Below are 17859 nucleotides of genomic sequence, written 5' to 3'. Positions count from 1 at the left end.
CCTCGCCACGGTGATGGCTGCGGACCCTACGCGCTGGTCGACGCGCCGTGCCCGACACATCTGCCCATACCGAGACTTTCCAGCAGCCACGTGCGGTGACCTCGATGACGTTGGCGCCATCGGCCAGGCGCTGGGTCGATACCGCGAACCGACAAGCAGATTACTGGCGTCCCAGGTGGCAGTGGTCGCGCTGCACGGCATACTCCAGTCGATCGAGAGCTTGGAGATTTACTGCTCCTCGCAAGGGCGGAGGGTAGCGTGTTGTGAGAGGCATTTGATAGGGAGTTTGTCTTCCGTTCGCTGCCACAATCGCACGAGGGTGAACGTGTGGGCCGAAGGGTTGGGATATGGTACTGAAAAGTCAAAGAATGCAAGACGATGGTAATAGAGGGGGTGTTGAGGGTATCGTCTCATGACAGGACCATGCTGCTACTCGATGTGGGATCGGATGATTGGCAGGTTGTCAAGGCTGGCTCGCGGAGGACACAAGACGAACTCTAGGCGAAACTCGGCCGCGGCTACATCAATACTTCAATATGAGCATACGCCACCCACCCGACTGAGCCTGACGGACTGTAACGCAGCATCATGCAGGCATTTCCCACATGTACCGTGCTTCTTGTGCCTGCTGATCAGACGCAAAGGCAGCGTGTGAAACGTACGTGGAAGGATGTTGAATCTCCGTGCGCCTCGAATGTTCAGTCAGCATAGATGGGCAGGAGGCCCCATCATAAGAAAGAAAAAAAAGCGGAAAGCACCCTTCTGTGTGTGAATAGCGACTCCCGAGATTAAGGCCCGCTCCATATGCTTCGGTCGATGTTGCGGCAATGGGGATCGGAGGCGGAGATGACGACGATGAAGGGCTGACAACGACGGCCACCTACAACGTATGGCCAAAAGAACCTCCTGTGGGGTTTGTGGCTTCCGGGAGTGCTGCATCAACAAGCACTGCTTGCGTGCGCGTTTGCTGTAATTAACTGTAAATGTCTCGCTCCATGCCGCATCTTACGCTGCATGTGGTGGGCAAGCTGACACGTCATGACTGGCCTTGCAGCCCAGTCTATTGCCATGACCCTGCTCATATGCCAGCGGCCGGGCAAACACCGCCAACTAGGAGTTGGCATTGTAACACTGCTACACATACCCGGCCTCGTAACCAAGAAAGCCCGCATTTTGTGGTTACACAAGCAAGGACGAGCATGCGGACGACCGTGTGGATGAGGACGAGGACTAGGGCGATGGTGAGCACGAGCACGAGCACGAGCACAAAGGGGCAAAGATTGATGGTTTCGAGCATGGTCCTTGCAAACAACACGATGGGCATCGTGTTTTGTCCTGTCTTGTATTCTCGTGCTGTTTCTTATCGCGTCGTGTCGTGTCGTGTCGGTTCGTGTCGGTTCGTGCCTGCATGGTGGAGGGCTTACTGCGGGGTTCGGCCTCCGGAGATTGCGCTGGGATGAGAGTTCTAGGATGAAGAATTAGCACTATATTCCAAAAGACCGACTCCCGAATGAAGACTTGGCTGGTCACGGACGATGGTTCGTGTGATTGGCCGTTGCGGGTGAGACGGTGATGGACAAGGGTGACGAGTGAAGCGCTTGTGCTGGCTTCTGTTTCCAGTTCCAGCAGCTGCCACGAGCTGGCGTGGCTGTGGCTGTGGCTGCTCCTCTGCCCGTGACCACTGACGAAAGGCGTGGTGACGAATCCGCGGTGACGATGCAGCGATGGACGTAACTCAACTGCTCGAGGGGCGCAGTTGCCTTGGAAATTGCCCTTCCATCTCGTCCTCCTTGATGGCGCGACACAGATTGGGTGGTAGGAGAGGACGGATGGACTCTTCGATTGCCGCTGCCATCACAGTACATGTAGCTTGCTAGTAGGGAATTAGGGGTTGGGAGTTTTTCATACGTACCAGGTAGTTGTAGATGCCCGTGTACCAAGGTTTGCAGGCGTACGTAGTACAGGTACCTGGTATCCTGCACGCAACTGTACTGCGCAATGACGAACCGAATGTGTGCGTGTACGGAGTAATACTTGTGGTGTGTGCTTACAGTTACGGAATACGCGTACCCGAGTACTTGGTGTACGCCTGCGAACAATCGTACATTACTTTTACATGGAGAACTGCGTACATTCAGTACGATGTCTGGTCTGCCCGGTACCAAGGTCGATGCGGAACGGTACGAGTTCAGACAGTTGATCGCATCACCCCTCGGTGGGAATACCGATCAAAGTAACTCGGGCCGGGCCATGGATGTTCCACGGCTCAGACAATCAAACGGCGCGCATCGGCAGCGGTCGGACACACCCGTCTCGCTGGGGAATCAAATGCCAGTCGTGCTGGTACCGTACCTGTACAAGTGCTGTACTTCACGGCTGGGCGAGGCGCTGCCGAGGCCGCCGGTGTGTGAAGATATACATGTACATCTACTCCGTACTGTATACAGTACATTTTAAACCTAGCACAAAGTACGGAGTACTACGGAGTAAAATAAGCAAAGCCTGTACTCGATACTTGCAAGTTGGGATTGATAAACTGGGGTGTGCTTACGGAGCACATGTAAATTAATACTACTAGGTACCTACGGAGCACGGAGTGCCTACTGTAAGTACTGTGCTTAGGTACTGTACGGAGTACCTACTTAGTACTAGGTAGTTAATGTACACGTACACCTACAGTAGGTACCGCGACCGTGTGAAGGGAGTAGGCGCACATGCACAGATGCACCTAGCATTTGTTGTGCTGTACTCCATACGGAATACATTAGTAGTTGTATAGTACCTACTCCTCTGAACTCCGCACTGCTATCCCCTTGAATTAATTAATACGTACCTAGTACCTAAGGTACTCAGTATGCGGAGTACAGTACACCTACTTCTCACCTAAGTACATGTCCTCCGTACTCACACACCTGTTCTATCATACTACGGATTACTACTAGGTAGGTACTAGGTACTTAGTTCGTGGACAGCCTGGGCCATTTGCAGGTGCATGTATGGAGTACTGCAAGTACACATACGCAGGTACAGCACTTGTGCCCCGTACCCAGTTGCAGTACAGTACACTGTACATTGCCCTGTTCTTCGCAACGGCCAAAAGCGCTATTAATTAAAGACGGAACGAGAGGAACGACACGCGGTGAGCGATGAAATTGGAGGCCCCACACGCTCGGCTCGCGAGGGGCATGACGATCAGCACAGAACGGCAAACTTCTGCGCGCCTGCCGAGCTGGTGCTCGATCTGTGAAGAGACGGACGAGGAGCGCCTGAGGGTCCGGAGAGTTTTGCCAAGATTGTCCCGGCGAAACGAGCCATGCGGAAGGCAGATTCCAGGCGCGCATCGTTAGCACGTACAGCTAGCGACATGTGCATGCGCACACTTGTACTTACTTGTACATGCGCACGCAAGTAGTCCTCGTTGCGCCGTACGGAGTACTAAGCAAAGGTATCACGCATGTGCCTGGCGTTAGGATGGGTTGGGTTTCGCTCGTGCTCTCGCTGCCCGCTGAACGGCTGCGGGAGGGGGTGGGCCCACAGTGTGATGGGATGTGTACACACTGTCTCTCACGAAGCGCACAGATGTAGACTGAGATAGGTAGGTCGTAGACTCGAAGGCGGGCGGCGGGCAGGGCAGAGTACTTGTACTTGCTGTACTACGGTACAGTAAGCGTAGTACAGTAAGTACATGTATTTTGAGAAGAGTGCAAGTGCCAGTTGCTTCGTTGCCAAGTCGTACAGAAGTACGCAGAGTAGGTGGTACCGAGTAAGCACAGCGCAAGCACATGTACTCCGTACTCCGTACGAATAGAATGAAGAATATCACTAGGTAGGCTGTTGTGTTTACGATCTACCTTGGTAGGTACTTGCAAAGTGCATGTACATGCAGAGGGTAATATCGCCTACGCCCTTCAGCACCCATAAGCGCCCCGAGCCACTTGTACCCAACCGACCAGAGGGTACCAGGACGGGTAATAGTAGGTATTACCCGGTGAGTAAGTAAGTAAGTACTGTAATGCTCCGTGTTGCCGAGAACCTTCTTTCCAGCTGCTACGTACTACTCCGTACTACCAGCTGATTTCCCTCTGGGTATACCTGCTTAAAGAAGATACCTAGTAATAGGCACCAGGCCGGCTACGTCGTGCCGCTAGTACTCGTACACAGCACTCCGTGTCCGTACTAGGTAATTACCTACGTATGGGTAATACTGCTTCGATACGGCAAAGCATGTCGGTGCCTGAATCGTTCATCCTCTCCCCCTGTACAGCCGCCTCGAAGCACGCGCGCAAGGCAAACCGTACCACCCGGCGAACCAAGCAACAACCCAGTCACCGGCACAAGCAAGCGAGCCATTTCCATCTGTCTTATCCTGTCGGCAGCTCACCTCAGGAGCAGAGGTTGGAGCCAAATTTGGGATGCCGTGTGTGACGATGGAACTGGAGCATTCTCTTGTCTCTCTTCACCGAGCCGATACAAGGTACTTGTACGTGAGTGCATATTACTGTACTTGCATCGAGAATACCCCAGTGCGGGCAGATGGAGGTAATATTGCCGGAACCAGTGCACCGAAATGTTTCCTCAACGTACCAAGTACTCGGTACCTCCAGCAATCATGAATACTGCGTACGAACCGAGTACTCCGTACACGCACAACCTTGTCGGGTCTCCGCTGACGCACAGTGCGCGCCCAGTCGATGCCACCGTCCCACGTTTGGACTAAGCCAGGTACTCCGTACTCCGTACCTGCTGCTAGAAGGCTACACACGACCTCTCGCACACCAATAAGGAGATGGAGATGTGCTCGCAGAGTACGTACCTTTCGACTCCGTAATACGTGCTACTCCTATCTCGCTTGCATGGGCAGTGTGGTTACGCTCTGCTACCCTACCTACCCACCTTGAAATTTCTCCCGCCCGTCAACACCACTACCACCAACCAAGCCATCTGCTCGGTCTTCCTCTCGCCCCCGACGCACGACGCACGACGCACGACGTACCTGTGCGCGACAGACCGACGACTCCTTGACGGCCTTCTCCTTCGATACCCCCCGTACTGCTGCTCTCGCTCGCGTCGCCTCGTGACCGTTGCCCGCCTGCACCCGCACCACCGCGCGCCGACCCGACGACCCGAGGACGGTTCGTCAATCCCTCACCTCGGCCGGGCGCCTTAGCCATCCATCCGCCGGTCGCCCCCATCGATGCGAGCACCGGGCTGACCTTGCACCGTCCATAGCAGTCTCTGTACAGGCACAGGCCCGACCCGACATGTCCTACTACGACAGCCCGCAGTGGTCCGGCCCCGGCCAGAACAGCTGGGAGCACCAGAGCGGAACCTCGACGCCTGTCCGAACCGGTAGCCTCCGCCCGCCCGTCCTGTCCATGTAGCCCGACACCGCCGCTGACGCCTCCAGGTGCCAACGGACCCCAGTCCCAGGACGAATATGCTTTCTCCTACCAGTTTGACGGTGCGTGCCGACGAGGCGGACGGATCCTTTGTCCTTGCCCATCCTTCTTCGTCCTTGGCCCCTCCCGTGCTGACACGCCAGCCTCCGCCGCCCAGAGGTCGACCGCGCCTTTGAAAACTTGCAAAAGTCCGCCAAAGGCTACGGCATGGGACGTCGTGAGTTACCAAAGCCAGGCGAGCTGATCAACGCCGCCCGCACCTCTCGGCGTGCCGGTGGCCTTGGGCACGTCGTCAAGGCAGCGACTAACCATTCGCCATCGCCCGTCCTGCGAGCAGATACGCGTCTCCCGCGCTCGCACGTCAGCTCCTTCGACGACGGCCGCGGTCCCCAGAACCTTTCGCACTTTTACGCCGCCCATCGTCACCAGCCCTCGCGGGGCGCCGGCGATGCGGAGCAGGTCTTGCAGGCGAAGAGGAGGATGGCCGCCCAGCGGGAGCGTGAGCTCCGCAACCTCCACACGGAGCAGCAGTATCAACGAAGTAGGACATCCTCGACGCGCCCTCGTCACCACGATTCCCCATGCCCATGCCCATGCCCGTGCCCACGAGCCGCCGCGCTCGATCCATTCTCTCGCTTCGCCGAGGCTAACGTTGCGTCGTAGACGTCTTGACCGAGGTGCCCCAGAGCAAACAGATGTCGGAGGAGGAGACGCGAGATCTCATCGCCCGCCAGCGCAGTGCCTTGTACGGCGAGGGACCCTTTGCGGACAAGAACGGCTACGTCGACGAGACGGGCAACGTGCGCCCCGGCGCCCCGCCGCACAGCGGTCCCTCGAGCATGCGCGGCCCCTCGCCCATGACCTTTGACGCCGTCGGCCGCGCCCCCGACGCGCCGGCGCCCGCCTCGACGAGCGAGCACGCGAGCCCGCGGCCCCAGAGCACGACGAGCCCGGCGGGACCCACCAACAGGGCCTTTGAGGCGGTCGGACCCCAGAGCCGCACGAGCACCTCGAGCCCGGGCGGATCCCCGCCCCTCGACGTGCAGGGATCGAAGCCCGGCATGGGCCCCGTCGCTCCCATCGGCACTCGTCCGTCCGCCGCCGCGCCGGCCGGCAAGCACTCGCCCCTGGCCGGCGGCTGGGGACGCGGCAACGGCGTCTGGGGCCAGTCCGGCCTCGGCGCCCAGGCGAGCGTCTGGGGATGACGGGTGTCAACGTGTGTTATTGCATCAGCGGCGCTAGGCTTGACGGATGGACGGACGGACAAGGTGTTTTTGCTTCTCAGGTCGTCGGCGCTCGATCCGCCGTGGGCGGCGACTCTGCTTCTATATACCCGGGTGGTCCACCCGTGCTGGAGCTGGGCGCGTACCATGGACGAGGACGGACGGTGTTTTTGCTCAGATTGGCTCTACGGTATCGGCATCGGCGGGCATTTTGCGCGATGCATGCATGCATGGGCTTTGGTGCTGGCACTCTGCTCACGGGAGCAGGGGAAACAACAAAATCGAAAATCGGGACGGGACGGATTGGACGGAGTTTTTCGTTTCTCCTTTTTTTTTCTCTCTCTCTCACCTCCCTTCTCTCTCTTCCCTTTCTTCCCTTTGCTTTTTTCTCCCCGTCATTCTCGACGGGACGGTCATGGACATGGAGTGTTCGGTATCGGTACATATGGACGGGATAATGCAGACTGGAGTATGGTTTTCACCGCGCTTGTTTTCGGACCCTGCCTTGCCGCGACTCATCTTCACATACACAGCAGCCGAGCGCCTTGGTCCAGATCCATGACCTCGTCTGCCCTCGCCGCCCTGCCGCCCCAGATGACGGTGCCGCGACCGTCGACGGCGAAGGCACCGCTCTCCTGCCACTTGTTGCCGAGGGCCGTCGAGGCGCCTTGGTGGCCTTCGGGCTCGGTAGTCTGGCCCCTCCGCTGGATCGCCTCGGCGACGCGCTCACCGAGCCAGCCTTTCTCCTTCCAGCCTTGGACCTGAGTCGTCGGGTTGAAGAGGTGCCAGACGCCGGCGGTACCGAGGCCCCAGGCGGCATAGATGGCCCGATCCTCATCGATAATGACTTGCACGTTCCATGCGCCGCCGAGCAGGTCGACCCACTTGCGCGTGGCCGAGGGGGATGAATGAGAGACGGCGATGCAGGTGATGCTGCTGGCGTGGCGGTTGGCGAGCGTGCGGAGGGCGAGGAACGTCTTCTGGGCGACTAACAAGACACAAGGTCGGGTCAGCACAACCCGATCACGAGGCCGCATTCATCGTCCGAATTCCCTTCCCATCCTGACGCTGATGGATAAGTAGGGAAGGGAGAGAAGCGAAGGAAAGGAAAGAACAGGAAGGGGAGAGTAAAGGACAGGAGAGAAGAGGACAGGAGTGAAAAGGACAGGAGTGAAAAAGACAGGAGAGAAGAGGACAGGAGAGAAGAATGGGAGAAGAAAGGGAAACCTACAGGCACAGCCGACGCAGCGCAGAAACACAACGAGCACGCGCCTCCCGCGCCCTACCTGGAGCTGCCGATTGCGATCCGACGGGGCAAGGTCACCAACGCGGGGCACGGCGCGGGCGACCTCGGCGGCAGCTGGTGGCGGACTGAACCAAGGGTGGACGCTGAGGGGCAGGGACTTGTACGAGAACCAGCTGCCGATGCCCGCGCCCTCGTCGTCGTCCTCGTAGGGTCCGCCCCGAGGATTCTTCTGATACTTGTCACGGGCAGGGGCGGGCGAGGAAAAGTCGAGGGCGTTGCTGGGGAGGCCAATCTTCTTGAGTGCGATTTTCGTGGTGAGACTGGAGAGCATGGCTGGTGGGTTGCGACTTGTCGTTGGATGCGGACGACTTGTTCAGATGCAGAGGAATTGCTGACGGCAAATACCTGTCGATGAAATAAGGTGGAAGTGCTGGAAATGATGTCAAGACAAAAACAAGGTGTGATAAAGGGCCAGGCCATGGTGAGACGAGACTATTGGCTTGCACAACTCAAAGCATTTCCATGGAGCCTCACACAGGGGCTGTATGGACCCCTGACGAAACGAGGCTGAAAGTTGAAGCAGGGGATGATGCACGGCGGGCAGTGCCGATTGGCGGGCAAGTGCGGGGGCGGAGTGGAGGCTTCGAATTGGTTCTCCAGGAGTACCGATACGGAGTACACAGTACGCTAGCTTCCATACAGGCATACGCCAACTTGCAAGTACATGTACCGTGGCCTGTACTTGTAGGTACTTGAGTATGTAAGTAAAGTACTTGGGAGCGCTCGTACTCCGATCCGCACTTGTATTACTCCGTACTCCGTAGGTGTATTTACTGTACATACACTTCAGTACATACTCTGCACTCCATAATACTCCTTATTCTTACTCCATACCTAGTACTCCGAACTCTGTACTTGAAAACGCATTGCAAGTACGGGGTACAAGTAGGAATACTCTGTACAGTTCTCCGTACATGTACACGGATTTCGGTGTACCTTTGGGTGTGCAGGTGTGCATATGAACCTCCAGAGTCCTAGAGTACAGAGTGGCCATCGACGAAGATGAAATTTAGTCCGATTTGGTGCACCAGCAGATTGAACGAAGCCGCAAGTGAATGGGAAATGCCAGTTTAACAAGATAAAAGGACACCGCTGCCTTTGCCTCGGTACTGGTGTCATGAGACACCGCACTGCAGCTGCAGGATGGGGTCGATGCTGCGTCTCGTTGCGACGCCATCATCTTCGCCTCAGACGGACGTCTTTTTGAATGATAAAGGCCGAATGCCCTGCTCACGGCCACTGGCGAAGGCGTACTTGGCAGGCAAGATATCAATGGCGGTGGTGCCTCATGGTTTTACCCAAGCTGGATGGGCTCGTCGACCCGAGGATAATAGGCTTGCTTATGTAATTCCAAACTGTCGCAGGAAGCCAGTACAGGGGGATGATGAATGGATTTGTTCCTACTTGCCCCCCCAAAAGGCCTGAGTCGGCGAAATGATCAAGGTCCGGAGGTTAGACAGTGCAGTGTTCGCTGTCGTCACAGCGTGACATTTGAGAATCGATGATGAGCGAAACCCACGGGATGACGCGGGCGAGCCCAGCGCGCTGGGATGGCATCCTGCGTGTGATGCGTGTGATGCATGTGACCCGCGTGCCGCTGGTCACCAAGTGTCGAGTCCCGCTGGAATGGAAACAGAAAAGGCTTGATACCCAGATTACGAAGATGATTGCGGGAGTCATCTCATGCTCTCCTCTCCTATGCGCACAAGGCACCCCGGGCAATTGCGTAGTGTACCCTGGCATCCCATGACGTGGTCCTCCCTGTGGGCGAAATTTCCAGATAATCCGAGCCGCCGGCAAGATTTCGGGCTGCAATGATCCGCCATCCATTCGGGACTCTTCGACTGGTCCGACGTAGACGAAGCACGGCAGCTCGTCGAGCCAACCCGTAGCGACCCAGGCACGAGTGTGGACGTAGGGGTTAGTAGGGCTTGATATGCTACGTGGGGAACGAAAATTTCCTTTGCCGTGCTGGATGCCGACAAAGTTGGTTCACCTTGTCCACTCGGCGGCGGTGCATACCGCATGACGACACGGCGAGGTCATCATCGAGACTGCGAGGATACAAAATACCAAGTCGAAGGGAGTTGACGTCGGCCGGCGAGGCAAGACCTGGATCCATGACCGCCAGCATGCTCGGACGCATGCATCTGTGCATGCAAGTATACCCCTAGTAGTACGTAATACTACATCAATAATACCTGCACGTAGGGAAATAAAGGCAGGGTGGAGAGGGTGGTCCAGATGCACGTTTCAGCTTATTGCTGCGAGAGTCAGCGCTCGCGACGACGGCAGATCGAGCCCTGTCGGGCGAGCACACTTCCCCATGGACCCGCGGCCGAAGGAGAGTTCACGGGGTGGAGCGCCTTCACCAATTTGGTGCAACGAGGTGCCTCTGTCCGCGCATCATAACTTCGGAGTACGCCTAGCTCGATGCACGCACGCACGCGGCGAGGCCTTGCCGCTGGCATCGATGATGACTTCAGGGGTGGGCCATTCGCTGACTCGTTGCAACAAAGTCAACGCAGGAGGGTATCCGCTCCCGACGGGAGAATGGTGCGTGATCGCCGTCTCCGTCTCCGTTGCTCATGTCGATATATTCCGTGGCATTCGGGGTGTTGCTCCTTCGCGCTCGCCGTCCAGCCGTCTTGATCGTACGCCATTTATGCACAGGTTGGTTGCCTGCGCATCCAAGGCGGTGTTTGAGGTGATCGATCGAGCCGGCACTGCTCGCGGTGCTCCGTACTGTAATACACCTTTGCGTACCTGTAGGGTCATGTACGTGTGCAGGTACTTGCATGCAGGCATGCACCTGTGCTCGTCCCGAGCCCGCATGAGCAACCATCAGAGATGGGACGACGCCAGGCGGGCGGGGAGAGAGCCGATGGCCCTTTCGCGAGGGTCGTGAGAGATATTCGCCGTGCCACCAGCACCAGCCCACAGCCAGGCCTTGTCCACAGCCAGCCAGGCAGCAAACCGGCCAGCCAGCCAGGCCTTGCCCACAGTCAGGCCTTGCCCGCGACGCTTTGCCCGTCATGGGCGGAAACTAGCTTTCCTCGTGGAAGCGAACGGCAGACGTCCTACCGTCGCCGCTCGAGCGCCATGTGGACTCTCGACGGCAGGCGGAGAGCGACGAGGTTGAGGGGCGTAAGAGCAGGGAAGGGAAATTGGGAACGAGACGCCGTGGCGCCGTCCGTCCCTGGTCAATACAAAAATAAGATGCATAAAGGTGTCATGTAGGTGTGGGAAAAGGAAACGAAGACCCTGAAACGTAATCTACTTCCATCTGGCTCCCTGGGTTGGTAGGTGCCAGCGCTGAGCAGCGCGCTCGGCGGGGGGCGACGGGGCAAGAGAGGGTGACCAGACGAGCGCGCACTGCATGATACAAGGGGGGGGGATGGTCACACTGTGTCCAGTTCCCTGGTGACTAACCCCGACAATCCGAGTAAGCCGTGTTGGTACCGACATGCACGGTACGGGGGGGCACACGCTAGTTAATACTAGGTAGTACGTAAGGTACTTGGTACTGTAAGTACAGTAGGTTAGTAGGTACCTACAGTACTCCGTGCAGGTGGTATGGTAATAATGCGTGCGCTGCTGCGATGCTCGACTGCCCTGCCCCACCACGGCCCTCGACGCCGGTACCTGCTACGTCGAATCCTGTGCAAGTAATACTGTACCGTGCTGTACTTGTACCGTCCTGTACACATGCTGCTCCGTACGCCTGCACTGTACTTACGGTACGGTACGGCGCGCAAGTACACCTTCGCCGCCAGGGTAAGTACCTTCTTGCCCATGGCAGCAGGAGTACTTCGCTGCTGATGTACCTACCTCAACACCTCCCACCACAACCGGCTACCTCGCACTGTACCGCTGGTTCCTTTCGCCGTGCAGCTCAGCCTCGTGATTTGCATCCACGGCCGTTCGGCGTCGACCAGGAGTATAGTGTGCGCACTGTGCATTTTACTGTACGCTCCAGGTATTTATTGTACAGTGCAAGGTACCGAATACCTTGGTAGGTACGAGCCCCGGAGTAATCGCTCGCTCGCCAGACGAGCCAGAAGCCAGAGGATAACTTGTAATTTCATGTCGCCCCCATCTCCTCCTCCCCTACCCACCGAATCCCCGTTTCCTTCACAACTTTGGGCACGGCACCGGACGCTGCTCAGACTGTCAACGCCGCGAGCGAGCACGTATCTTCCTCCGCCCATCCACGCCCTCATCGCCCACAATCTCTGTCGAACCACACGTCCCCCTCCCTTTTCCACCGCTGCACCGAGCCCAGCGCCGGGCTTTCGTCTCGACGCAGGACACGGCACGTACGGCACGACACGCATCATCCACCACGAGCCTCGCTCGCACCTCACCCTCACAATCTGCTACTCGCGCTGGTGCTGGCATCGCCGAGTGTCCGCTCTCCGCTTCTCCGTCCGCCTCCTCGTCATTCGTGCTTGCCGCCTCGTTCTTCGTCTCCGCCCGAGAGTCCCCATGTTAAGCGCTTGGTCGACCTTGCCCAACGACGGCAATTCGCTCAACGACAACGTCCAACCTCGACCTTGACCCCGACCTCGACCTCGAACCCGCACTCGAACTCGACCTCCCGCCACTCGACCCTCCCGCAAACTCGCACACCGGACCGCTGCGCCCTCACGCCGTCGACTTTGCCCTCCTCGCTAGGCGCGTTCTCGTTGGCCACCCCCCCCCCCCCCTACCCCCCTGCCGCCGCGTCCGCTTGCTCCGACGCCTGGTCGACATCCTCCTTTGTTGATACCGACCCGAGCTCGTCCTCTTCATGGACGCCAGAGCCTCGGCCGACCCTCACCATCCTTATCTCTCGAACTGGCCTGCCGCAAGAGTCCCGACCACGACGCCTGCCACGGACGGTGTCGTCGGAGACGTTGCCGCCTCCTCCTTTCCGCCCCACCTCGACTTTCTCCCCTTCATCTTCCCACAGCAGGCCAACATTTACCACGCCCAGCTGCTTCATTACCAGAAGCTCGTCTCGCCATCCCGAGGTGGGGGCCTTCAGACGCCACCCCTGCCCCCCGTCGTCTCCCTCCCGCACGTCCCCAGCGCGAGGTCGCGATCGTCCAGCAGGGTCTTGATCAAGGACGTCGAAAAGGCCGCCGGGGGCCATGGGAGCAGGCACCACGACAAGCGCGTCACCACGGCAAAGGACCCTTCCAGGATGCCCAAGCAGCAGCCGCCCGCCGACTCGTCGAGGAGCATACCGAAGCGCATGGCGACGTCGACGTCGTCGAGCTCAGTGCCGTCGACCCCCCACCAGCACGCTCGCAAGTTCTCCTTCGAGTCCCGCGACCCCTCGCCGACGGCCAACGGCCACTCGCCCCGCTCCGCCTACTCGGAAACCAGCAGCACGCTGCCCTCGCTGCGGCCCCTGCCCCCTAGGTTAGGCGGTTGCCGGTACGAGACGGCCCAGATCAACTCGCGTCGCCGGATACCCTACTCGGTCGGCAACGACCGTCTCGAGAAGCTTGACCTGCGCGCCATCAAATCCACTTTGTCCGAGAGCGAGGAGAAGGCGCTATCCGCCGACATCCGTGACCTCTACGACCGGTTGCTGCCCACCGACGCCGTCGAGGAGAACCGCAAGAAGCTCGTCGGCAAGCTCGAGAGGATCTTCAACGACGAGTGGCCCGGCCACGACATCAGGGTCCATCCGTTTGGCTCGTCCGGGAACTTGCTATGCTCCGATGATTCCGACGGTACGAGACGTCCATCTGCCCGCGTCGGTAGCCGCCTCGCTGACGAGTTCTAGTCGACATTTGCATTACGACCTCGTGGCATGAGCTGGAAGCCGTGTGCAAGATTGCCCATTTGCTCGCGCAACGTAGGTCTCCCCCCCCCCCCCCCCCCGGCCCACCCGCCCGCGGCGAGCGCCGGACCGTGCTGACGGATATGGCTGGCTAGGCGGCATGGAAAAGGTCGTCTGCATTTCGGCCGCCAAGGTGCCCATCGTCAAGATGTGGGATCCCGAACTGAGCCTCGCCTGCGACATGAACGTCAACAACACGCTGGCGTTGGAGAACACGCGCATGGTCCGGACCTACGTCGAGGCCGACCCGCGCGTCCGCCAGCTGGCCATGATCATCAAGTTCTGGACGAGGAGGAGGATCGTCAATGACGCCGGTGAGCTCCCCCCTCCACCCCGTGCCCCCAGCCCCCCTCCGAATGGAAACCCGCTGACACGCGTGGCAGCATTTGGCGGCACCCTAAGCTCATACACCTGGATATGCCTCATCATCGCCTTCCTGCAGCTCAGGGATCCTCCCGTCCTCCCCGCCCTGCACCAGCTCCCCTTCAAGATGCCCAAGCCGGACGGTTCCGTCAGCGAGTTTGCCGATAACCTGAAGCGGATCAAGGGTTTCGGTGCCAAGAACAAGTCATCCGTCTCCGACCTGCTCTTCCAGTTCTTCCGCTTTTACGCCCACGAGTTCGACTACGACAAGCACGTGCTGTCGGTCCGCCAGGGCAAGCTGTTGACGAAGCTCGAGAAGAACTGGCACTACCAAATAAACAACCAGCTTTGCGTGGAGGAACCGTTCAACGTGTCTCGAAACCTCGGTAATACCGCTGACGAATATTCCTTCCGCGGCCTGCACCTTGAGCTCCGCCGAGCCTTCGATCTCATATCCGAGGCCAAGCTGAGCGAGGCCTGCGACCAGTACGTCTACCCGAAGGAGGAGGAGAAGGTTTGGACCCGTCCGCCGCAGCAGCCCCGGCCGGTCCTCGTCCGCAGCTCGTCGCAGTCGCACTCGGGTCGCGGCCGCGGGGGCCACCGGGGACGCGGCAACTACCACCGGGGCTCGAGCCGGCGTGCCTCGTCGAGCATGCCGACGTCGTACGAGAACGGCGGGCTGATGATGCCCGTCGGCGTTCCGGGGGACATGTCGTGGTACCACAACGCGCACTACCAGATGCAGTACACACAGCAGGACCTCATGGCCCAGATGGCCTACCAGGAGAACCTGCGGCAGCTGCAGCTGTACACGCAGCCGGCCTACCTGCAGGCCCTCAACCACCAGCAGCAGCAGCAGCAGCAGCAGCGGCAGCCGGACCGGTCAAGGACCAACTCGTTCGACAACGTGCCCGTCACGCCCGTGCGACCGGACCTGTACGCCCTCTACGGCATGACCCTCGGCCACTTTTACCCCGGCTATGGCACGTACCCGTCGTCGCCGGTCGCGAGCAGCCAGGAGTTCCGCCGGCCGCTGCAGCGGACCGCCACGACCGACAACGCGCCGACTAGCAGCTCGCCTAGGTCGCAGTCGCAGCCAGCGTCGCGGTCGCCCTCGGCCAGCCAGCCCTCGCTCCAGGCGAGCACGCCGAGGCAGGTGAACGGCGTCCCGCTCCCGAGCTTCATCTCGGACGACGACTTTGACGAGACGCCCAAGGCCGAGTCGCCACAGTCGGACAGCTTCGCGAGGGAGGCGGCGAGGGACCTCGTCCGGGACCCAGCCGTCGACGTCGGCCCCGCGCTGCCGGGGCCCAACGGCATCGCCTTCGGGGACCTCGGCCCGGGCCGGAGGCGGCCGTCGACCGACACGCCGCAGACGATCCTGGACCGGCGCATGCGACGGTCGACATCGCCGTCACCGGGACACGCGCGAACCTACTCGGCCGGCACGTCGGCTCCCGGCTCGAGGCCGTTGGTCGTCAACGGTTCCGGCTTGACGATGCCCGGGCGGGCACGGACGGAATCGCTCTCGTCGGTGTCCTCGAAGGACCTGACGCCGCCGGGGGTGGACGGCGGGTCGGTCCCCAGACCGATCGTCGTCAACGGATCGAACACGCCGCTCACGCCACCGGGCGACGACGCTTCGTTTCGGGATCGCGTCGTCATGATGCGCACCTACTACATGCCGCAGGCCGCCTCGCAGGAGCCCAACGGTGGCGCCTCTCGGCTGTCTCCCTCGGCGCGACAACGGCTCATGTCTCGACAGCCGCAGAACGGCGTCATCGCACCGCTCGACCTCGCCATCGGGGATCACCGCATGAGGCCGTCGGTTGTCGATTCGGCACACCTCTCTCCCGTCTACGAGACGCGGACGCCGTCGCCGAGCGCGTTCCGCAAAGAAAGCTGGCTTTCCGACGGCAGCAAGCACGGCTACGACAGGACGACGGCTTTGACCGGTTCCGCCATGGCGACCAACGCGAGAGCGGTGGACGATACGGCGGCGCCAAAGGCCACGGACGCCTCCGTCAGGTCACCGACGATGGCGGCCAATGTGGTGGAGAATGCGGCGACAAGCGCTCTCGTGATGGCATCGGCCAGCAGCACGTCGGTATCGATGAAGGAGGCGCGGGCGAACGGCCACGTGCGGGGCGCCAAGAGCGAGAGCGACGGCGGGTGGCAGAAGGCAAAGGCCAAGAAGAAGACGCTGGTGGTGGCAGCGTACGGCGAGCCGGCGCCGAAGAACGAGCACGAGCGCAAGGGGGGCTGACGATATTAGGGATACAAGCGGCCCGGACGAGAGGTTGGACATATCGGATCTGGCTGGCGTGTACGATGACGACGGCGCGGTGGGTGCGACGAAGCAGAGCGACGATGGATGACCAAGTCGCGTCTCGCATGGGTATCGCATCTGGCATGGGTCTCTCGGCATAGGGATGTAAAAGCATGGACAGAGGTATCGATGACGATATCATAGCGTCGTGGAAAGAGTGGTGGAATGTGGTATATTTAGCACGCGGTCGGTCGGTGCTGGCGCTGTAGCCTTTGGCGGATACCAGCTGTTGAGTAGACATGCATAGATGAATCGTTTCCCAAGCACGAAGCGACGTACGAGTCCGGCGTGGGGGAGTTCTTTGGCGGCCATGGGCAGGTGAGCTGAGGTGCAGAACGTGAGCTTAGCCCAGGCCAACCTCCAGAGTGACAACGAGAATGAAGGAATAATAGTAAGCACAACTATAGTGCCCAAGGCCAGTAAAGTAAAAAAGCATATCAACTGTAGATGCGGCCAGGCCCCTTACTCCCCCGCACGCATATCTCTAGGCCTCTTGACCTACTGACCTACTTGCCTTCTAGCCCTCTGGTCACCTCCTGGCCCTATGGCCAGCTGAGTGGCTGCTAGCCTTGCCAGCTGAAAATCAGCAAACCCTCACCAACTGCCGACGGCCAGCAGCCAACGGCCAACGATTGACGGCTCTCCATCTCAAGGCACCCAACGGCGCTGCACTGCGCCTCAGCCCTCATGTCATCCTCCGAGCTCCGAGCAGCAGGTGGCCCCTGCCCAGCGGCTGAGCACAGAGACAGGTGATGCCGATACACGAAGCCATGTCCCTTGCACGACCACGACGGGTGATGGCTCCGTTGACACCACTTTGACATTCTCCATCAGATCACGCAAAACGACGCATCCAAGGGAGGCGACTGTCCGAAGCTCGAAGCCGGTTCCCTTGCACCATCAGAGTCAGTGACGGCCACATGATACACCACGTTAGCACCGCGTTGACACCACCCTGACGTTTCCTATCGGCTGCGGCAAAACGACGCATACGGAAGAGACAACTGCCCGGCACACACAGCCGTTCCTTTGTATGGTCACGACCAGTGACGGCCGCATTGATGACCACCTAGACAACATACAGTGTCCGCACTGAAATTCCCAGTCTGCTCAGGCAAACAACGCATACCGAGCAGGCGACTGCCGATACACGCAGCGCTCTCTTGTACGATCACCACCAGTGACGGCCACGTTGATGCACCAGGCTGACACCATACAGACACCGCCCTGGCATTTACCGGCCAGCTAATGCAAAAAGACGCATACTGAGGAGGCGTCTTGCGAGTTCTCAATACCTCGAGTCGGTTCACCATTCATACCATTTTCTGCTCCCCCACAGAGGCACTCCATTCAGGCGGGCCAGCACCGCCTGCAGAGCTGAGCCACCCTGCAATGCCGCTCGT

The 17859-nt window shown here is 59.5% G+C and overlaps 3 protein-coding genes across 3 annotated transcripts; 2 read left to right on the top strand and 1 right to left on the bottom strand.

Annotated features, from left to right (window-relative positions):
* Positions 1-5261: 5261 nt before the first annotated feature.
* DCS_05133 (uncharacterized protein) lies at positions 5262-6604 on the top strand (the record flags this gene model as incomplete). Its single annotated transcript, XM_040802439.1, has 4 exons — positions 5262-5349; positions 5408-5461; positions 5557-5940; positions 6063-6604. The coding sequence occupies 4 exons, from the start codon at positions 5262-5264 to the stop codon at positions 6602-6604; spliced, it is 1068 nt and encodes a 355-aa protein (XP_040657472.1).
* A 539-nt stretch (positions 6605-7143) lies between these two features.
* Positions 7144-8199, bottom strand: DCS_05132 (uncharacterized protein; the record flags this gene model as incomplete). Its single annotated transcript, XM_040802438.1, has 2 exons — positions 7144-7610; positions 7854-8199. 2 exons carry the CDS (start codon positions 8197-8199, stop codon positions 7144-7146), a joined length of 813 nt encoding a protein of 270 aa, XP_040657471.1.
* A 4521-nt stretch (positions 8200-12720) lies between these two features.
* On the top strand, positions 12721-16393 carry DCS_05131 (uncharacterized protein; the record flags this gene model as incomplete). Its single annotated transcript, XM_040802437.1, has 4 exons — positions 12721-13654; positions 13708-13779; positions 13860-14078; positions 14148-16393. The coding sequence occupies 4 exons, from the start codon at positions 12721-12723 to the stop codon at positions 16391-16393; spliced, it is 3471 nt and encodes a 1156-aa protein (XP_040657470.1).
* Between the last annotated feature and the right edge of the window lie 1466 nt (positions 16394-17859).

Source organism: Drechmeria coniospora, chromosome 02 (assembly GCF_001625195.1).
Source record: "Drechmeria coniospora strain ARSEF 6962 chromosome 02, whole genome shotgun sequence".
NCBI lineage: Eukaryota > Fungi > Ascomycota > Sordariomycetes > Hypocreales > Ophiocordycipitaceae > Drechmeria > Drechmeria coniospora.
This window is presented reverse-complemented; position numbering and strand designations above follow the sequence as displayed.